The 18,907-nt window shown below is 50.5% G+C and overlaps 2 protein-coding genes across 4 annotated transcripts in view; one reads left to right on the top strand and one right to left on the bottom strand.

The window, feature by feature from the left end:
* Window positions 1-3,626: 3,626 nt before the first annotated feature.
* TRUB2 (TruB pseudouridine synthase family member 2) lies at window positions 3,627-17,447 on the bottom strand. Its single transcript, XM_017548998.2, has 8 exons — window positions 17,306-17,447; window positions 16,600-16,731; window positions 12,471-12,545; window positions 10,863-10,924; window positions 8,670-8,751; window positions 6,347-6,419; window positions 5,630-5,766; window positions 3,627-4,375 (listed from the first exon to the last, which is right to left on the bottom strand). The coding sequence occupies exons 1-8, from the start codon at window positions 17,412-17,414 to the stop codon at window positions 4,068-4,070; spliced, it is 978 nt and encodes a 325-aa protein (XP_017404487.1). The 5' UTR covers window positions 17,415-17,447; the 3' UTR covers window positions 3,627-4,067.
* A 55-nt stretch (window positions 17,448-17,502) lies between these two features.
* COQ4 (coenzyme Q4) overlaps window positions 17,503-18,907 on the top strand; it is a 14,909-nt gene continuing 13,504 nt past the window's right edge. The window contains exons 1-2 of one of the 3 annotated variants that reach the window (XM_017549001.2): window positions 17,503-17,590; window positions 18,028-18,159. In XM_017549001.2, the coding sequence (XP_017404490.1) occupies window positions 18,030-18,159 (130 nt within the window). In that variant the 5' untranslated portion in view covers window positions 17,503-17,590; window positions 18,028-18,029. Of the gene's footprint in view, window positions 17,942-18,027; window positions 18,160-18,907 lie in introns of all 3 variants that reach the window. The other 2 variants (XM_017548999.2, XM_017549002.2) reach the window with 2 other exon arrangements.

The raw sequence follows: 18,907 nt of genomic DNA, 5'->3' as shown, positions 1-18,907 counted from the left end.
TTTTTTTTGAGACAGATTCTCACTCTGTTGCCAGGTGCCAGGCTGGAGTACAGTGGCACAATCTTGGCTCACCGCAACTCCACCTCCTGGGTTCAAGCAATTCTGCTGCCTCAGCCTCCTAAGTAGCTGGGACTACAGGCATGTACCACCATGCTCAGCTAATTTTTGTATTTTTTAGTAGAGATGGGATCTCACCATGTTGGCCAGGATGGTCTTGATCTCTTGACCTCGTGATCCGCCCGCCTCGGCCTCCCAAAGTGCTGGGATTACAGGCATTAGCCGCTGCACCTGGCCAGGGAGTCCACTTTTATCATCTCTGTGCCTTGGGCTCGAAATGGGGTGGTGTGACAGCCCACGTGCCCTGGGTTCAAGTTACCTAATTTTTCCAGTGAACTGAGTTTTGCTGATACCCTCCACTCCCACTCAGCTTTCCCCACCATTTCGCTGGAGTCTGATTATCTAAATATTGCTTGATTTTGTTCTTTTTTTCTTTCTCTTTTTTTCTTTTTGAGACAGTCTCACTCTGTCACCCAGGCTGGAGAGGCCTAGGTAGATTCCCTGGCCCCATGTCACCACCCAAGACCCACTGGGGCCCCTGGGCCGCCCCCTCCTCCTAGCCTAGCTCCATGGAGTGCTCAGACCGATCCTGGCCCCTAGCACTCCAACCAGTTCTTTTTGTTTGTTTGTTTGACACAGGGTCTGGCTCTGCCTTCCAAGCTGGAGTATAGTGGCGCAATCATAGCTCACTATAACCTCAAACTCCTGGCCCAAGTCCCAAACTCCTCGCACCTCAGTCCCCCAAGTAGCTGGGACCACAGACATGCACCACCATGCCTGGCTAGTTTTTAAGTTTTTTTTTTTGAGATGGAGTTTCACTCTGGAGTTTCGCTCTTGTTGCCCAGGCTGGAGTGCAAAGGCACATTCTTGGCTCACCGCAATCTCCGCCTCCTGAGTTCAAATGATTCTATCTCAGCCTCCCAAGTAGCTGGGATTACAGGCATGTGCCACCATGCCTGGCTAATTTTTTGTATTTAGTAGAGACAGGGTTTCACCATGTTGGCCAGGCTGGTCTCAAACTCCTGACTTCAAGTGATCTGTCTGCCTCGGCCTCCCCAAAGTGCTGGGATTACAGGCGTGAGCCACCGTGCCCGGCCTAGTTTTTAAATTTTAATAAAGATACTGTCTCCTGGCCGGGCACGGTGGCTCACTCCCAGCATTTTGGGAGGCTGAGGCATGTGCATCACCTGAGGTCAGAGTTTGAGACCACCCTGACCAACATGGAGAAGCCCCATATTTACTAAAAACACAAAATTAGATGGGCATGGTGGCATGTGCCGGCAATCCCAGCTACTCGGGTGGCTAAGGCAGGAGAATCGCTTGAATCCAGGAGGCAGAGGTTGTGGTGAGCCACTGGACTCCAGCCTTGGCGACAAGAGTGAAACTCTGGGCCCAGCGCAGTGAGGCCTGTAATCCCAGCACTTTGGGAGGCCAAGGCAGGTGGATCACAAGGTCAGGAGTTCAAGACCAGCCTGGCCAAGATGGTGAAACCCCCGTCTCTGCTAATAATACAAAAGTTAGCCGGGCGTGGTGGCGTGTGCCTGTAGTCCCAGCTACTCAGGAGGCTGAGGTAGAAGAATCGCCTGAACCCGGGAAGCGGAGGTTGCAGTGAGCCGAGGTTGCACCACTGTACTCCAGCCTGGGCAACAGAGTAAGACTCTGTCTCAGAAAAGAAAAAAAAAAAGAAACTCCATCTCAGAAAAAAAAAAAGATGGGGTCTCCCGATGTTGGCCGAGTGGTCTCCAACGCCTGTCTTCAAATGATCCTGCCCCTTCAGCCTGCCAAAGTGTTGGGATTTCTGGCATAAGCCACCATGCCCACCCCACCCTCCCAGAGTTCTTAGGGGGCATTTACTAACTGCAGCATCCCACCTGTTTGTCAGCCTGCAGCAGGGGTGGAGGGGCTGCTGTCTTAGGGGCAGTGGTGGCAATGGAGGGGAGTAAGGCAATCAGGGGAGTAAGCCTCCCCTGACCTCTGGGGAGGCTTCTGGTCAGGACAACAGTACTCTAAGGAGCACTGGGCCAGCCCAGGTGAACGTCCAACCATCTGTTATCCACTGAATTGTATCTCCCCAAAATTCCTACGTTGAAGTCTTAACTGGGAAGACTTAAGGATGTGACCATCTTTAGAAATTGGGTCATTGAGGATATAATTAGTTAAGATGAGTTGGGTTGGCTCCTAATTTGACTGGTACCCTTATAAAAAGGGGAAATTTGGAGATACACAGGAACACACAGGTGGAGACCAGGTTGATGCTCCCACAAGCCAAGGGGCGCAATAGATTACCAGCAACCACCAGAAGCTAGAGGAGCATAGAACCAACTTGCACTCACAGCCCAAGAAGGCCAACACCTTCATCTCGGACCTCCAGCCTCCAAGGTTCTAAGACAATCCATTTCTTTTTCTTTTTTTTATTTGAGAGACAAGAGTCTGGCTCTGTTGCCTAGGCTGGAGTGCAGTGGTGCTATCTCAGTTCACTGCAACTTCCACCTCCTGGGTTCAAGCAATTCTCCTGCCTCAGCTTCCCAAGTAGTCGGGACAACAGGCCACAATGTCCAGCTAATTTCTGTATTTTTAGTAGAGACGGGGTTTCACCATGTTGGTCAGGCTGGTCTAGAACTCCTGACCTCAAGTGATCCACCCGCCTTGGTTTCCCAATGTGGTGGGATTATAGGTGTGAGCCACTGTGTCCGGCCAAGACAATCCATTTCTAACTTTGTGGTACCTTCCTAGCACACCCCTGGCAAACTAATACACCATGCCCAACTACCCTTGGTGGGTGGCCATCTTCTTTTTTTTTGAGAAATAGTCTCGCTCTGTTGCCAGGCTGGAGTGCAATAGCGTGGTCTAGGTTCCTCCACCTCCTGGGTTCAGGTGATTCTTCTGCCTCAGACTGCTGAGTAGCTGGGACTACAGGCGTGTACCACCACACCCAGCTAATTTTTGTATTTTTAGTAGAGACAAGGTTTCACCATGTTGGCCAGCCTGGGCTCAAATTCCTGACCTCAAGTAATCCACCCACCTAGGCCTCCCAAAGTGCTGGGATTACAGGCATGAACCACTGCCCGCAGCCTTGCCACCCTCTTCTTAAATGGCTTCTCCGGTGCCTGGCTGGCCTCTCTGGGGCCCTGTTTCTTAAAGTGCTGGCATCAGATTCACTCAGGAAACTTGAGAAAATGCAGGTTTCTGGATTCCACTCCAGATCTACTGAGTCAGAATCCAAGAGCTGGGCCTAGAATTTGGATTTTCAAAGATCTCTCCAGGTGATTTTTTTTTTTTTTTTTTTTTTTTTTTTAAGACCGAGTTTTGCTCTTATTGCCCAGGCTGGAGTACAATCTAAACTGACCGAAACCTCTGCCTCCTGGATTCAAGCGATTCTCCTGCCTCAGCCTCCCAAGTAGCTGGGATTACAGGGATGCGCCACCACTACCAGCTAATTTTGTATTTTTAGAAAAGACAGGGTTTCTCCATTTTGGTCAAGCTAGTCTTAAATTCCCAACCTCAGGTGATACACCCACCTCAGCCTCCCAAAGTGCTGGGATTACTGGCATGAGCCACCAAGCCTGGCCTAATTTTTCATTTTTGTGGGCACATGGTTTATTGGGAATTTTTTTGTGAGATGGGGGGGGTCTCATATGTTGCCCAGACTAGAGCGCAGTGGCTATTCACAGGCGCAGTCTAGAGCATTACAACCTCAAACTACTGGGCTCAAGCGATTCTCCTGCCGCAGCCCTGGGAGTAGCTGGGATTACAAGTGCATGCCACCACACCTGGCCTGCTGATACCTTTCATCAGTCTGTCATTTGTTTATTGTCTTTTCCTCCATACAGAAGTTTTTCCTTCTCAGTTGGGTCAAGTCCATTGATCTTTTCTGTTACAGTTGAGTTTTGTGTCGCACGTAGAAAAGGTGGCCCCTACTCTCACTTTCTGCACAGCCATCAGGTCCGGCTCATACGCAGTTATTCTATTTATCCACTCACTGCCCCAGCAGCTGCCTGGGCATTCACTGCCTAGCATCCCTCTCCAGAGCTCGGGACCTGGGAGTCCCAGGACCATCCCGGACTGGGGAGTTGCTTGGTGTCCAGCCCCGGGCTCAAGCTCTTCTCCAGCTCCGCAGCTACCCAGGGGGTGGCGGTCTGGATAGCATCCTGGATACTGTGTAGGTCCCACTGGGTCCTCAGGAGAGCACTGTCCAGCGTGAAGACGCCATCGCGTGTGCGCCGCACTTGGGAGCAGACAGCAGTGGTCTTTAGCTCCAGGCCAATTTCATGTACCAACTTTCGCAGCTCTTTCTGGGTCTCATGCATGCACTGCACCTCTGCCAGGGACACACAATGACAGACGTGGTGGTGAGAGCACAGCCTCTGGTGTGTGGTTCTCAACCCACAACTCTTGGATACCTCCTAGGTAACAACCTTATAGCAAGACCCCTTAGCTCTCTCGGCTGTGCTATTCAGAGGACCTGCCCAGTGGGTGCCACCTGAAATGGGTTAGACTTGCAGAACGTCAGGCCCCACCTGGACCTGCTAAGTCAGAATCTTCCTCTTTTTGGAGACAGGGTCTTATTCCATCACCGAGGCTGGAGTGCAGTGGTACAATCACAGATTACTGCAGTCTCAACCTCATAGACTCAGGTGATCCTCTAGCCTCAGCCTCCAGAGGAGCTAGGGACTATAGGTCTCAGCCATCGCAACTGGCGAATTTTTTACTTTTTATAGAGACGGGGTCTCGCCATGTTGCCCAGGTCAGAAACTGCCTTTTACTAAGTTTCCTTATCTGTAAAATGGGAGTTATGAGGAGTAAAAGAGACCATTTATAGAAAGTGCTTAATAACGGGAGACTTCATGGTCGGGTGCGGTGGGTGGCTCACACCTGTAATCCCAGCACTTTAGGAGGCTGAGGCAGGCGGATCAAAAGATCAAGACCATCCTGGCCAACATGGTGAAACCCCGTCTCTACTAAAAATATAACAATTAGCTGGGCCTGGTGGCATACGCCTGTAGTCCCAGCTACCTGGGAGGCGGAGGTTGCAGTGAGCTGAGACTGCGTCACTGCACTCCAGCCTGGCACAGAGTGAGACTCTGTCTCAAAAAAAAACAAAAAAAAAAAGCCTGGTAGAGTTCAGTGCTCCAGCAGAGGAGCAGGCATTAACATTACCAACAGAAAAAAGGGGCGGGGGCAGGGAGAGACCGAAGGAACCCAGTTAAGCAGGGCCTGAGCTGGGTGGGACTGGGGAGATAAGAGTTGTGTCTGATGGAGCCCTGATAGTTTGAAACACTGGGAAGCTCTAGAAATGAGCCACTAAATATAACCTTTGCTTGGTGAGGTCTGGCTTCCAGAGGTGACTTGGCAAGAGATAGGAGAGATTTTGTTCCATGAGCTCTGTCATCAGCTAAGTCCAGGCCAGGGCTAGGAAGGAAGTCGACGCCTGATGCCTTGGCCCGCAGAGATCAGGGCCATTATGTGCTGGCCTCAGCTGAGCCAGAGAACAGCAGCCTCCGCAAGAGCATTCCTGAGTGACTCCCAAACCCGGGGCCCCATGCCACTGCTCCAACTTCCTTGGCCAGCCTACCTACGAGGAATTCTGGAGGTGCAAAGTGGAGGCATCGGATGCCGGTTATCAGCATTGGGGACTTGGTCATGGGCCGGATCAGGCCTCGCACAGCCATCTCGTAAGCCTCCTGGGTCTTCAAGTCGAGGTTGGAGTACCTGCAGATCAGGAGCAGGCTGCAGCTGGGTGGATGTCGTCGGGTAGGGAGCTGGGCTGACCACCTACCCCTTCCCCCACATGAAAGGCACCTCTCTGGAAGCGCTTCACTTGCTGTGTGTGCCCTGCCACTGCGGCTCCTCCAGCCACCTTTCCTGCCGCCTCCTTCATTATCAGGTGCCGGGTAGAGTCAGGAGACCCAGGCAAGCTGGCTCTAGAGCCCAAGCTCTTTTTTTTTTTTTAATTTTTTATTATTATTTATATGAAAATAGAGCCCAAGCTCTTAACTCCTTGGCTGCTCTCGCCCTTGGGCTCTGATGATGTGGTCCCTGGTTACCTTGCCATTAGATCATATACTCCCAGGAGGACAGCTGGGGTCTGTTGTTCTTCTTGCCTTCCCATTGGCCAACCCAAGACCTGGCACACAGAACCACTTCCTGATGCCAAGAAAGAAATAGATAGCTCCTGTCTGGTTCTGGGCTCTAAAAACAAGATCCATGGAATCTGCCCCAGGGTGGGGGGAGCCTATGGAGCCGACGGTACTTCCTGCTCTCCCAGCACCTCCCTGAGGGCCCCACTCACATCACCAGGGCCTTCTGATGGGAGCCTTGGATCACAGCCAGAATGCGGTCCAGCTTCTCTCTTGTCACATGGTCTGGAAAAGGCAGGATGTTGTTAGTGCACAGGTACCTGCTGAGGATTGGTCATAGCAAACTCCTTCCCCCAAGGCCAGCCCCATCCCTGGAACATGGAAACGGGACATTTTGGAGGGATCTCCATGATGGGGTGGATGGCTATCCTTTGAGAATCTCATGAAAGTGCTGGACCTTCTCAGAAAGATAAACATGACTCAACATTGTAAGGACATTCTCCCTCTTTTTACCTTTTATTTTAGGTGCAGGGGTCCATGTGAAGGTGTGTTACATAGGTAAACACATATTAAGCCCAGTACCCAATAGTTACCTTTTCTGCTTCTCTCCCTCCTCCTACCCTCCCGCCTCAAGTGTCTGTTGTTTCCTTCTTTGTGTTCATAGTTGTTGTTGTTGTTGTTGTTTTTGAGATGAAGTTTCACTCTTGTTGCCCAGACTGGAGTGCAATGGCATGATCCCAGCTCACTGCAACCTCCGCCTCCCGAGTTCAAGTTGATTCTCCTGCCTCAGCCTCCCATGTAGCTGGGATTACAGGCATGTACCACCACAGCTATCTAAATCTGTATTTTTAGTAGAGACGGGGTTCCACCATGTTGGTCAGGCTGGTCTCGAACTCCTGACCTCAGGTAATCTACCCACCTCAGCCTCCCAAAGTGCTGGGATTACAGGCATGAGCCACCAGGCACGGCTCTATGGTTTGTTTTTTTTTTTCTTCTTTTTGAGACGGAATCTGGCTGTCACCTAGGCTGGAGTGCAGTGGTGTGATCTCAGCTCACTGCAACCTCCGCCTCCTGGGTTCAAGCGATTCTCCTGCTGTAGCCTCCCGAGTAGCTAAGATTATAGGTGTGCATCACCATGCCCAGCTAATTTTTTTTTTTTTTTGAGATGGAGTTTTACTCTTTTTGCCCAGGTTAGAGTGCAATGGCACGATCTCAGCTGACTGCAACCTCCGCCTCCCAGGTCCAAGTGATTCTCCTGCCTCAGCCTCCCGAGTAGCTGGGATTACAGGCATGCACCACCATGCCCAGCTAATTTTGTATTTTTAGTAGAGATGGGGTTTCTCTATGTTGTTCAGGCTGGTCTCAAACTCCCAACCTCAGGTGGTCCACCTGCCTTGGCCTCCCAAAATGCTGGGATTACTGGATTACAGCATTACTCATGATGGCATGAGCCACCATGCCCAGCCATTTTTTGTATTTTTATTTTTAATTTAATTTTATTTATTTATTTATTTTTTGTGACAGAGTCTCATTGTGTCACCCAGGCTGAAGTGCAGTGGTGTGATCTTGGTTCACTGCAACCTCTGCCTCCCGGGTTCGAGTGATTCTCCTGCCTAAGCCTCCTGAGTAGCTGGGACTAAAGGCATGTTCCACCACGACTGGCTAATTTTTTGTATTTTTAGTAGAGACGGGGTTTCACTGTGTTAGCCAGGATGGTCTAAATCTCTTGACCTGGTGATCTGTCTGCCTTGGCCTCCCAAAGTGCTGGGATTACAGGCGTGAACCACTGTATCCAGCCATTTTTTTTGTATTTTTAATAGAGACAAGTTTCCCCATGTTGGTCAGGCTGGTCTCAAACTTCTGACCTCAGGTAATCTGCCCTCCTTGGCCTCCCAAAGTGCTGGGATTGCAGGCATGAGCCACTGTGCCTGGCCTGACTCTTACCTTACTTTTTACTTATATAGTTGATAACTCACTGTTCTTTTCAAAATTTAGCATAGCGGCCGGGCATGGTGGCTCAGGCCTATAATCACAGCACTTTGGGAGGCTGAGGCGGGTGGATTACCTGAGGTCAGGAGTTCAAGACCAGCCTGGCCAACAGAGTGAAACCCCATCTCTACTAAAAATACAAAAAATTAGCCAGGTGTGGAGGCAGGTGCCTGTAATCCCAGCTACTCTGGAGGCTGAGGCAGAATTGCTTGAACCCAGGAGGTGAAGGCTGCAGTGAGCCAAGATTGTACCACTGTACTCCAGCCTGGTGACAGAGGGAGACTCCATCTCAAAAAAAAAAGAAAAGAAAAAAGCAAAGGTAAAAGACTGATGATATGGAGAGAAACTAGCGTCTTTAGAGGTGACATTTGAGCCAGGCAAGGATGGGAACAGAGTGCTCCTGGAGGACAGATACCGTGGCCAAAGCCCCAGCCCAAGCCTGCTGTGTCGAGTGGAACTGAGAAGAGGCCTGCATGGCCTGGGTGTGAGCAGACTCAGAGAAAGCAAATGCTGAGGGAGGCAGCGGCAGCCACTTCCGGCTCTCACCATAGGTTGTCTTCTCCACCAGCCGCCCATCCTCACAGAAGTCATCCGTAGCTTTGCCCAGTAAGCCACGCACTGTGTAATCCTTCAAGGATAGAGAGGGGAAGATCCGTCAGTGACCCCACTCTAATCCCTAGCGGCTCCTGCCCCAGGAGTCCTCAGGTCTCCCTCAGGGAGCTCATGTGCCCAGCCCCTGCCCAGCTGCTCCACAGTCCCGTGGGGAAGGGCACCAGCTCTGTCATGGGGCCCTCAGCAGCTCTTGCTCTTTGTATTCCAGCTCTCCTGTCACCTGGTGGCAGTAACAGGGCCAGTCTCACAGTGCTGCTGACCAGATTCAGTGGGACATAGTACCTGGCTCCCAGTCAGCAGGCTTCCTACAAGATTGCTGGCTGGTTTCCCTGACAACCAGCACTGGCAGCCCCAAAAGGTGCTGACTGCTGGCAGCTACCCTGGGACCACCCCATGCCTCCATGTCTCTCCTCTCCAGCCTAACTTGGCAATTTATTAACCCGAGCCCCCTTCTAGCATGCCCTGTCAGCTTCTCTCCACACCTCTAAAGAGAACTAAGATTTCATGGCCCAGACTAGGCCCTTCCTCATCCTTGCTTGCAAAATCTCCCCTCCTCTGAATCTGTCCAGCTAACCCCATCTGCCACAGATAAATGATGATGGCTGGGTGCAGTGGCTCACACCTACAATCCCAGCACTTTAGGAGACAGAGGTGGGTGGATCACTTGAGCCTAGGAGTTCAAAACTAGCCTGGGTAACACAGTGAGACCAGACTCTACAAAAAAATACAAAACTTAGCTGGGCATAGTAGCATGTGCCTGTAGTCCCAGCTACCCAGAAGGCTGAGATGGGAGGTACCTGAGCCCGGGAAGTTGAGGCTATAGTGAGCCATAATTGTGCCACTGCACTCCAGCCTGGGCAACAGAGTGAAACCTTGTCTCAAAAAAATAAAAAAGATAACCATGATGATTACAGAGAAGGCAGCCAGAGATGGTGCTAAGCACTTTACATGTAGTCATTAACATAATTTCAAAGTATAGCCTTCCTATAGGGGAAATACTATTCCTCATTCTCTTTTTAAGTTTTCTTTTTTTTTTTTTTTTTTTGGACAGAGTCTCACTCTGTCGCACTCAGGCTGGAGTGCAGTGGTACAATCTCAGCTCGCTGCAACCTCCACTGCCTGGGTTCAAGTGATCCCCTGCCTCAGCCTCCTGAGTAGCTGGGACTACAGGTGCGCGCCACCACGCCCAGCTAATTTTTTTAGTATTTTAGTAGAGACAGGGTTTCACCATGCTGGCCAGGATGGTCTCCATCTCCTGACCTTGGGATCCGCCTGCCTCGGCCTCCCAAAGTGCTGGGATTACAGGCGTAAGCCACTGTGCCCGGCCTCAAAAATTTTTTAAATAGAGATGGAGTCTTGCTATGTTGCCCAGACTGGTCTCAAATTCCTGGGCTCAAACAATCCTCCTGCCTTGGCCTCCCAAAGTGCTGGGATTACAGGTATGAGTCACCACACCTGGCCCTCATTCCCATTTTAGTTGAGGAAACTGAGGCACACAGATATTAGGTAATCCATCCAAGGACATACAGCTGTCAGAGTGGTAGAAGCTGGGGTTCAAACCGAAGCCATTTGGTTCCAGAATTTGTGCTCTTAACCACTAAAAACATGGGCCCCGTAATGTGGCACCTGCACACAGACTTTGTGCTACCAGATTCCATAGCCCTGACCCTACCTCTGGATGGTAAGCTCCCTGTGGGCAGGATGCTGACATCCACCTCTCAGTCTTGGGACAGAATATGGAATGGCATTATGATCAAGCTGTAGTGTTGGACGGACCTAGGTTCAAATCCCAGCTCTTAAAGCCCTAAGAGCTACCTGACCTGGGTAAATGACGTCTCCTCCCTGAGCCTCGGTTCTCCCATCTGTGAAATGGGGTTAACAACAGATTCCACTTTACAGGGAGTCCATGGATGGTGCTCAGCACAGAGTAGCTGGCATAAATTAATGCCAATAGTTATTATTGTAATTATTATTACGGCCCCCCTACCCTCCAGCATACAATCATTTAAAAAAATGCTTGCTGATGGCTTGGGTATTCCCCCACAGAATCCTCTAAGCTTCAGAATACTGTTGGTGACCCCCAGGAAAAGACCAAGGGAGAAGCGGACTGTCCCCAGACCTTCGTACCTTGGTGAGATGAGCATTGTACATATCAGTGAGGAGCCTGCATCCACGTCCCACGCCGAGCACTGAAAAGCAGTCAGCCACATCTCACACCTGAGACCCCCTTCCTGTTTTCCTAGGAATCCCCACCCCTACCCCCGCCATTAGAATACTACTCCCTTTTCTGATGCTGCCAAAGGCGGCAAGAAGCCAAGAAGATCTTCTACAGGGAGCGAGGGCGCCCCTCTGGGTATATGTCACATGCAGATTGCTGGGCTTACCTTGGCAAGTTCCCCAGGGGATTCTGACACCTGAGAGGAGGAGATTCCTAGCCCAGTCACACAAACCTGCACTCAAATCAGGGGTGGCTCTCAGGATAACCTTTAGTCTCTTTGAGCATCAAGTTCCCCATCAGTAAAATAGGGTACAAACACTGTCTGAAAACTGGGTGCAGTGCTTCATGCCTGTAATCCCAGCACTTTAGGAGGCCAAGGCAGGCGGATCACCTGAGGTCAGGAGTTCAAGACCAGCCTGGCCAACATGGTGAAACCCCATCTCTACTAAAAATACAAAATTAGCCAGGTGTGGTGGCGCACACCTGTAATCCCAGCTACTTGGGAGGCTGAGACAGGAGAATAGCTTGAAGCGGGAGCTGGAGGCTGCAGTGAGCTGAGATTGTGCCACTGCACTCCAGCCTGGCAACAACAGTAAGACTCTATCTCAAAAAAAAAAAAAAAAAATTAGTCAGCTGAGCACATGCCTGTAATCCCAGCTACTCAGGAGACTGAGGCTGGGAGAACTGCTTGAACCTGGGAGACAGAGGTTGCAGTGAGCTGAGATGGCACCACTGCACTCCAGTCTGGGCAACAGAGCAAGACTCCATCTCGAAAAAATATATATATACTGTCTGATTCCTATGGGTGCTGTGCAGTCAGCACAGAGGAAGGACCCAATAAATGGTGGCCGCTGTGGCCACTTCCTGCCTTTCTCCCGGTCTGTTTCTCCCTCTGGCTGAAGGAGAAGATTCACCGGTGGGGAGACAGAACAGGGAGAGGGGGCATCAGATCATGTCTGCCTGCCTGTGCCCCAGGAAGCAAGACAAGGAGACTGTGACTGTCATGGGTGGAGGATGTGGGCACCACCTGACCCTAGGGACACAGACAGCTCATGACTAGGGCTTTGTGTGTCCAGTCCCAGCAACACGCAGGCCCTGGCCACTGGGGCCAGAGTCACAAGCCTAGCTGCCCCATGATGCGATGATGGATCTCCCTCTCCAGACCAGGGGCATTCACTAGCCATGTGACCCAGGACAAGTCACCTAAGTCTGGGAGCCTTACTTTCTTCTTCCATAAAATCATACAGTATCTACCTAATAATGTTGTTGTGGCAAATAAATGTGCATAAAGGCCCTTGAACTACGTCATGGGTGGGAATCACTGAATAAAGGTGGGTGACTGTGATTACCTCCATCCCACCTAACCACTCCCCAGCTGATCAGCCCTGGGGGAGGAATCAGGGGAGAACAGTGGTAGGATATGGGTGCCAGGTAAGAAGTGGGCTGGGGCTCCTGGTAGCTCCGGGATCTTTCTTCAAACCTTATCACTGTATCCCCAACCTTCTCCCATCACCTACCAAGCACCCCAGAAGCCTGGGCATCCAGCCGATGTCCCACGCCAACCTTGAAATGGGTGAATGCTGGTCCACAGACTGGAAAGAAACAAACAAGGTCCATTTTTTCAACTAATCCAACCCCAGGATGGCTTTGGTCTGCATGATGACCTCGTTCTCAGAATGGAGCCTCACGGAGCCCAAACTAGCATCTGACTAGACTCATAGGCTTCCCCATCATGGAATCTGGGACCCTCAACTGTATCCTCAGTTTCTTGGGATCCAAAGGGCAGCCTAAGATATCTCTTAGTCTGCCTATCATTAGTCTCCCAGTGAGAGGCGCTAAGAAGACTGGCATAACACCGCAGGTCATGAGTGCGTGGTTCCCTGCTTAGCTCTGCTGAAGGAGAGTCCCCAGAAGAAAATAGCGGCTGTGGCCGGGTGCAGTGGCCTCAAGCCTGTAATCCTAGCACTTTGGGAGGCCAAAGCAGGCAGACTGCCTGAGCTCAGGAGTTTGAGACCACCCTGGGCAACATGGCGAAACCCCATCTCTAGTAAAATACAGAAGAAATTAGCAAGGCGTGACAATATGTGGCTGTAGTCCCAAGCCACTCAGGAGGCTGAGGCAGGAGAACTGCTTGAACCTGGGAGGTGGAAGTTGCAGTGGGCCTAAATCGCACCACTGCACTCCAGCCTGGGCGTCAGAGTGAAACTCTGTCTCTACAAAAAGTAAAAAAGAAAATAGAGGCTGTGAGCTCCTTAAGGCAGAACCTGGGTGTGTTAACTCACTGGCTCCTCAGGAAAGAACTACTGGAAGAATAAATGATGGAATGAGCCAGAAGTGTTTACGCTTCTATAGTTCAAGAGGAATCCAGGGGAAGGGTCCAGGGTAGTTAAGGGCCTACCGAATCCAGGCCATGTTATAAATGTCAACACTGAGCCTCAGTTTTCTCCCTTGTGAAATGGAATAGGACAGATCTCACAGGACTGTGGTGATGTCAAGGAGGATTGTACTTGGGGGAGGCTTAACACAATGCCTAATAAAGAGTGGCAACTCAGCCGGGCACGGTGGCTCATGCTTGTAATCCCAGCACTCTGGGGGGTTGAGGCAGGTGGATCACGAGGTCAGGAGTTCGAGATTAGCTTGGCCAAGATGGTGAAACCCTGTCTCTACTAAAAATACAAACATTAGCCGGGCATGGTGGTGGGCACCTATAATCCCAGCTATGCAGGAGGCTGAGGCAGAAGAATCGTTTGAACCTGGGAGGCAGAGGTTGCAGTGAGCCGAGATGACACTACTGCACTCTAGGCTGGGCAACAGAGCAAGACTCCATCTCCAACAAAAAAAAAAAAAAAAAAAAGAGTGGCAATTTGATACATTATACTTCTCATTACCTCATAGTAAAGTCATTGAATATCACAAGTCCAAGGGATTTTAGAGGTTTCTGGTCAAACCTCTAGATTCCCTGACATTGCCTTAATCACATCTAGCAATGGGGGCACATTACCAGAACCAGTTCCATTGTTGGGCAACTTTCTTCACTAAAAAAAAAAATCATTCTTTCAGCCAGGCACAGTGGTGGCGCACGCCTGTAATCCCAGTACTCAGGAGGCTGAGGCAGGAGAATCACTTGAACTGGGGAGGCGGAGATTGCAGTGAGCCAAGATCACACCACTGTACTCCAGCCTTGGCAACAGAGCAAGACTATTTAAAAAAAAAAAAAAAAAAAAAAAAAATCATTCTTTCCCAGAAACCCAAAACCCCCACTAGGACTTCAACCTAGAGTCTCATTTTTCACCTGGAGTCCCAGAATAGAAAAACGGTCAGCAGACTACAGTCCACAAGCCAAATCCTGAAGACTGTTTTCTTGTTTTTGTTTTTTGTGATCTGTGAGTTAAGAATGGTTTTTCCATTTTTCTTTTCTTTTTTTTTGAGATGGAGTCTTGCTCTGTTGCCCAGGCTGGAGTCTCAACTCACTGCAACCTCCAACTCCCTGTTTCAAGTGATTCTCCTTCCTCAGCCTCCTGAGTAGCTGGGATTACAGGCACGCGCCACCATGCCCAGCTAATTTTTTGTAGTTTTAGTAGAGACGGGGTTTCACCGTGTTGACCAGGATGGTCTCGATCTCTTGACCTCGTGATCCACCCGCCTCGGCCTCCCAAAGTGCTGGGGTTACAGGCATGAGCCACCGCGCCCGGCCCAACTCCCTGTTTCAAGCAATTCCCCTGCCTCGGCCTCCTGAATAGCTGGGACTACAGGTGTGTACCACCACTCCCGGTTAATTTTTTGTATTTTAGTAGAGATGGGGTTTCACCATGTTGGCCAGGATGGTCTCTATCTCTTGACCTCATGATCCACCTGCCTCAGCCTCAGTTTCCCAAAATACTGGGATTACAGGCATGAACCACCACACCCGGCCTCTTTTGTTGTTGTTTATTTTTTTTGAGATGGAGTTTCACAGCCAGCACAGTAGCTCACGCCTGTAATCCCAGCACTTTGGGAGGCTGAGGCGGGCAGATCACCTGAGGTCAGGACTTCGAGACCAGCCTGACCAATACGTTGAAACTCCGTCTTAAAAAAAAAAAAAAAAAAAAAAAAAGAGATGGAGTTTCACTTTTGTTGCCCAGGCTGGAGTACAGTGGCACAATCTCGGCTCACTGCAACCTCTGCTTCCCGGGTTCAAGCAATTCTCAGCTCCTGAGTAGCTGGGATTACAGGTATGCGCCACCATACCCAGCTAATTTTTTGCATTTTTAGTAGGGACAGAGTTTCTCCATGTCGGTCAGGCTGGTCTTGAACTCCCGACCTCAGGTGATCTACCCACCTTGGCCTCCCAAAGTGCTGGAATAACAGGCATAAGCCATTGCGCCCAGTTTTTAGAGAGTATTTTTACCCCCATTTTACTGATGGGGAACTTGACACTCAAAGATTCTTGGGATTACAGGCGTGAGCCACCTCACCTGGCTGATTTTTCCATTTTTCTGTTTTTTTTTTTTTTTGACAGAGTCTTGCTGAGACAGAGTCGTGCTCTGTCTCCCAGGCTAGAGTGCAATGCCACGATCTCGGCTCACTGCAACCTCCATCTCCTGGGTTCAAGCGATTCTCTCCTGCCTCAGCCTCCCAAGTAGCTGGGATGACAGGCGCCCACCACCACGCCCAGACAATTTTTTGTATTTTTAGTAGAGACAAGGTTTCACCATGTTGGCCAGGCTGGTCTCAAACCCCTGACCTCAAGTGATCCACTCACCTCAGTCTTCCAAAGTGCTGAGATTACAGGCGTGAGCCACCGTATCTGACCACTTTTTTTTCTGGAGACAGAGTCTCGCTCTGTCATCCAGGCTGGAGTGCAGGGGCACAATCTCAGCTCACTGCAACCTCAACTTCCTGGCTCAGTTGATCCTCCCACCTCAACCTCTCGAGTAGCTGGAACTATAGGCACATGCCACCCCACCTGGCTAATTTTTGTATTCTTTTATAGAGGCAGCATTTTGCCATGTTGCCCAGGTTAATCTTAAAACTCCTAGGCTCAAGTAATCCACTGCCTTGGCTTCCTAAAGCACTGAGATTACAGGCATGAGCCACCTGGCCTGGCCCTCCCATATACATTAATTCATCTCCAGGTTACTTATAATACCTAATATAATGCCTATACATCATTTTGAGTTGATTTAACACAGTACTAGGTACACAGCAAATTTAAGTTTTGCTTTTTGGAACTTTGTGGACTTCCCCCACCACCCCCACAAATATTGTTCATCTGAAGCTGGATCATGGGATGTGGAACTCATGGATTCAGGGGCAACTGTACTCAGCGACACATGAAAATTACCTGAAACTAAATATTAATGTTCATAATTAAAGTTTTACTGGAATACAGCTAAGCTTATTCCTTTAGATACTGTCTACAGCTGTTTTGTACTACAAATACTCTACAATGGCAGAGTTGAGCAGTTGCAACAGAAGCCATATGGCCTGCAAAGTTTAAAACATTCAGTATCTGGCCCTTTCCAAGAAAGTCTGACAATTCCTGGTCCAATACCTCACTCTTCGGTGGACTTTCATGGGCCTGGCACAGGAGTCTGAGCACTTCGACACTGACTCTGCTCAGGGATTTACTGGGAAGTGACACCCAGGATCTTAAATCTGCCTTACCCAGTGGATGCTTGGTGAGAGAGGGTACACTGGTAGCTGTGAGGGTCAGCTCCTTCTCTTCACTGCCTTCCACCGCGCCCAGCAAGAAGCGAACACGCTGTTCAGGGGCAGGAGGCTTCCCCGCATTGAGACCTGAACACAAACACACATTGATAATATAGATACACAGACATACAAATATATATACACATAAAATATTTTTTTAAGAGACGGGGTCTCGCTCTGTCGCCCAGGCTGGAGTGCAGTGGCGCCATCATAGCTCATTGTAATGTCAAATTCTTGGGCTCAAGCGATCCTCCTGCCTCAGCCTCCAGAGTAGCTGGGATTACAGTCGTGCACCACGACGCCCAGCCAGGAATATCTTGTTCTATCCAAACACCTAAGGGAGAGGACAACAGGGAAGTATGATGTAGAAGACAGAGAAGCCCATGATGCAGAGGGCAGAAGAGCAGTAGTCAAGAAACAGGCGGATTCAAATTGACTCTACAACGTGGTAACCGTGTTACAACGAACAATACTGAGTCAGTTTCCCCCTCGGAAAACAGAGGAAAGTGAGGAGTAAGGAAGCACAGAGAACAGGCGTTTAGGAAAGCGCTCGGTCCAGGCGAACAGATCACGTAATTTTGTTTTGGGGGAAGTGCCAGAGGCGGAGATGGACTTCCAAGAGAATGGAAGCGGGAACCTGGGTCTCGTTCGAGGCACTCACCCTTCAGAAGCTGCAGTTCCACAGTATCCCGCAGGTGCTTCCACTTTAGCCCCGGGGGCTTATAGACCGCGAAAAGCCCCTGCAGCCGCGACAAGCTTGCGGACCGCATACTTGAAGACCGCAACACCCTCTGGACCTGGACGGAAGTGCCGCAAGGCCCCGCCCCCAAATAGCGACTTTACCATAGGCGCCGCCATGTTCCACAGCCGGAAGAAGTTCTCACCCTAATAGTCTTCGGGGAAAACCGGATGTGGAGAAGGAAATAAGGTCCGGCGCTGAGCCGGAGTGAGTGTGGTTGCGTTTCCTTTGGAGACGCTTTCTGTGGCGAAGTGAAATGGCGAGAGTCTTGGATCGGTGGTTGTAGGAGGTAGACAATTCGCGTGGGCTTCCTTCGCCTACTTGACCTACGTGCCTTCTGCCCGTGCAGCGGTGTTTCTTCTCAAAGGGCCGTAGGCAACGCCATCAGAACCGGTTTTTCAGTGGTTTTTGACCCCTCCGACGCTCCGTCGTCTGAGAGGCTCCTGGCGTTCTCCGTGTCCGCCCGTCCTCCGCGGACGCCCGCTGCCATGGCGATTGTGCTGCGCGCTGTCCTGCGCCCGTTCCGTTGGCTCCCCAGCCGCCCGAGGCCTGCGGCAGGCAAGTGGCGCCGGGTTCCAGGCGCAGGCGGAAGGAGCCTGGAAGCGCCCAGCTCCTCTGACCTCGGCCTTTTTCTTGCCCCGCAGAAATGCTGTTCCGAGCCAGGAGCGACGGCGTCGGCCTGCTGTATCCACATCACATCCCCACCTCCCCGCTGCAGAAAGTGCTGCTGGCCGCCGGTTCCGCGGCTATGGCGCTGTATAACCCCTATCGCCACGGTAAGGCCTCTGGCGCCTTGTCCCCATGGGAGCGGCTGGGAGCCGTTTCCTGTGGTAATTGGAGCATAGTCTAGGTCGAGGAAACCTGGTTGCAGCTCCTAACCACTCGGAATGTTTATTAAAATGCAGATTCCTGGATCCCACCTAAACTCACTGCTGAATCTGCCGTGGAGGAGAAAGGAACGTGGAATCCGAAAGTCTGTCTTTTTTAACTACTAGGGAGAATCTGTCATGCAGCCATGTTAAGAACAGCTAGACTAAATACATGATTCATAAGTACTGATCAGCTTATAACATCCTACTGGAAAGTCAACTTAATGAGGTCAGGGACCATGTCTGCCTCGTTCCACTGTATCTGCAGCCCTCTGGATAGTGCCTGGCACATAGTAAATGCTCAATAAATGTTTGCTGGATGTGTAATTAGAACATCCTAGGGTTCTACAGTGTTTTTCTCATCTCTCCCAGCATTTTTGAGTTCTGGGAAATGCCGTTATTCCTGCTAATAAAAACAATAGGCTAGGCACAGTGGCTCACGCGTATAATCCCAATACTTTGGAGGGGCCAAAGCGGGCAGATGGCTTGAGCTAAGGAGTTTGAGACCAGCCTGGGCAACATGGCGAATCCCCATATTTACAAAAAAAATACAAAAATTGGGCCGGGCGCGGTGGCTCAAGCCTGTAATCCCAGCACTTTGGGAGGCCGAGGCGGGTGGATCACGAGGTCAAGAGATCGAGACCATCCTGGTCAA

Source organism: Cebus imitator, unplaced genomic scaffold, assembly GCF_001604975.1.
Source record: "Cebus imitator isolate Cc_AM_T3 unplaced genomic scaffold, Cebus_imitator-1.0 Scaffold216, whole genome shotgun sequence".
Classification (NCBI taxonomy): Eukaryota; Metazoa; Chordata; class Mammalia; order Primates; family Cebidae; genus Cebus; species Cebus imitator.
This window is presented reverse-complemented; position numbering and strand designations above follow the sequence as displayed.

What these genes read in the sequence shown, in the direction of transcription:
- TRUB2 (XM_017548998.2), bottom strand. Translation starts at nt 17,414, where the DNA reads ATGCGGTCCGCAAGCTTGTCGCGGCTGCAGGGGCTTTTCGCGGTCTAT. An exon ending in GGAACTGCAGCTTCTGAAGG is followed by an intron (nt 16,732 to 17,305) that starts GTGAGTGCCTCG and finishes GTTTGTGTTCAG; the next exon opens with GTCTCAATGCGGGGAAGCCT. An exon ending in TCTCACCAAGCATCCACTGG is followed by an intron (nt 12,546 to 16,599) that starts GTAAGGCAGATT and finishes GTTTCTTTCCAG; the next exon opens with TCTGTGGACCAGCATTCACC.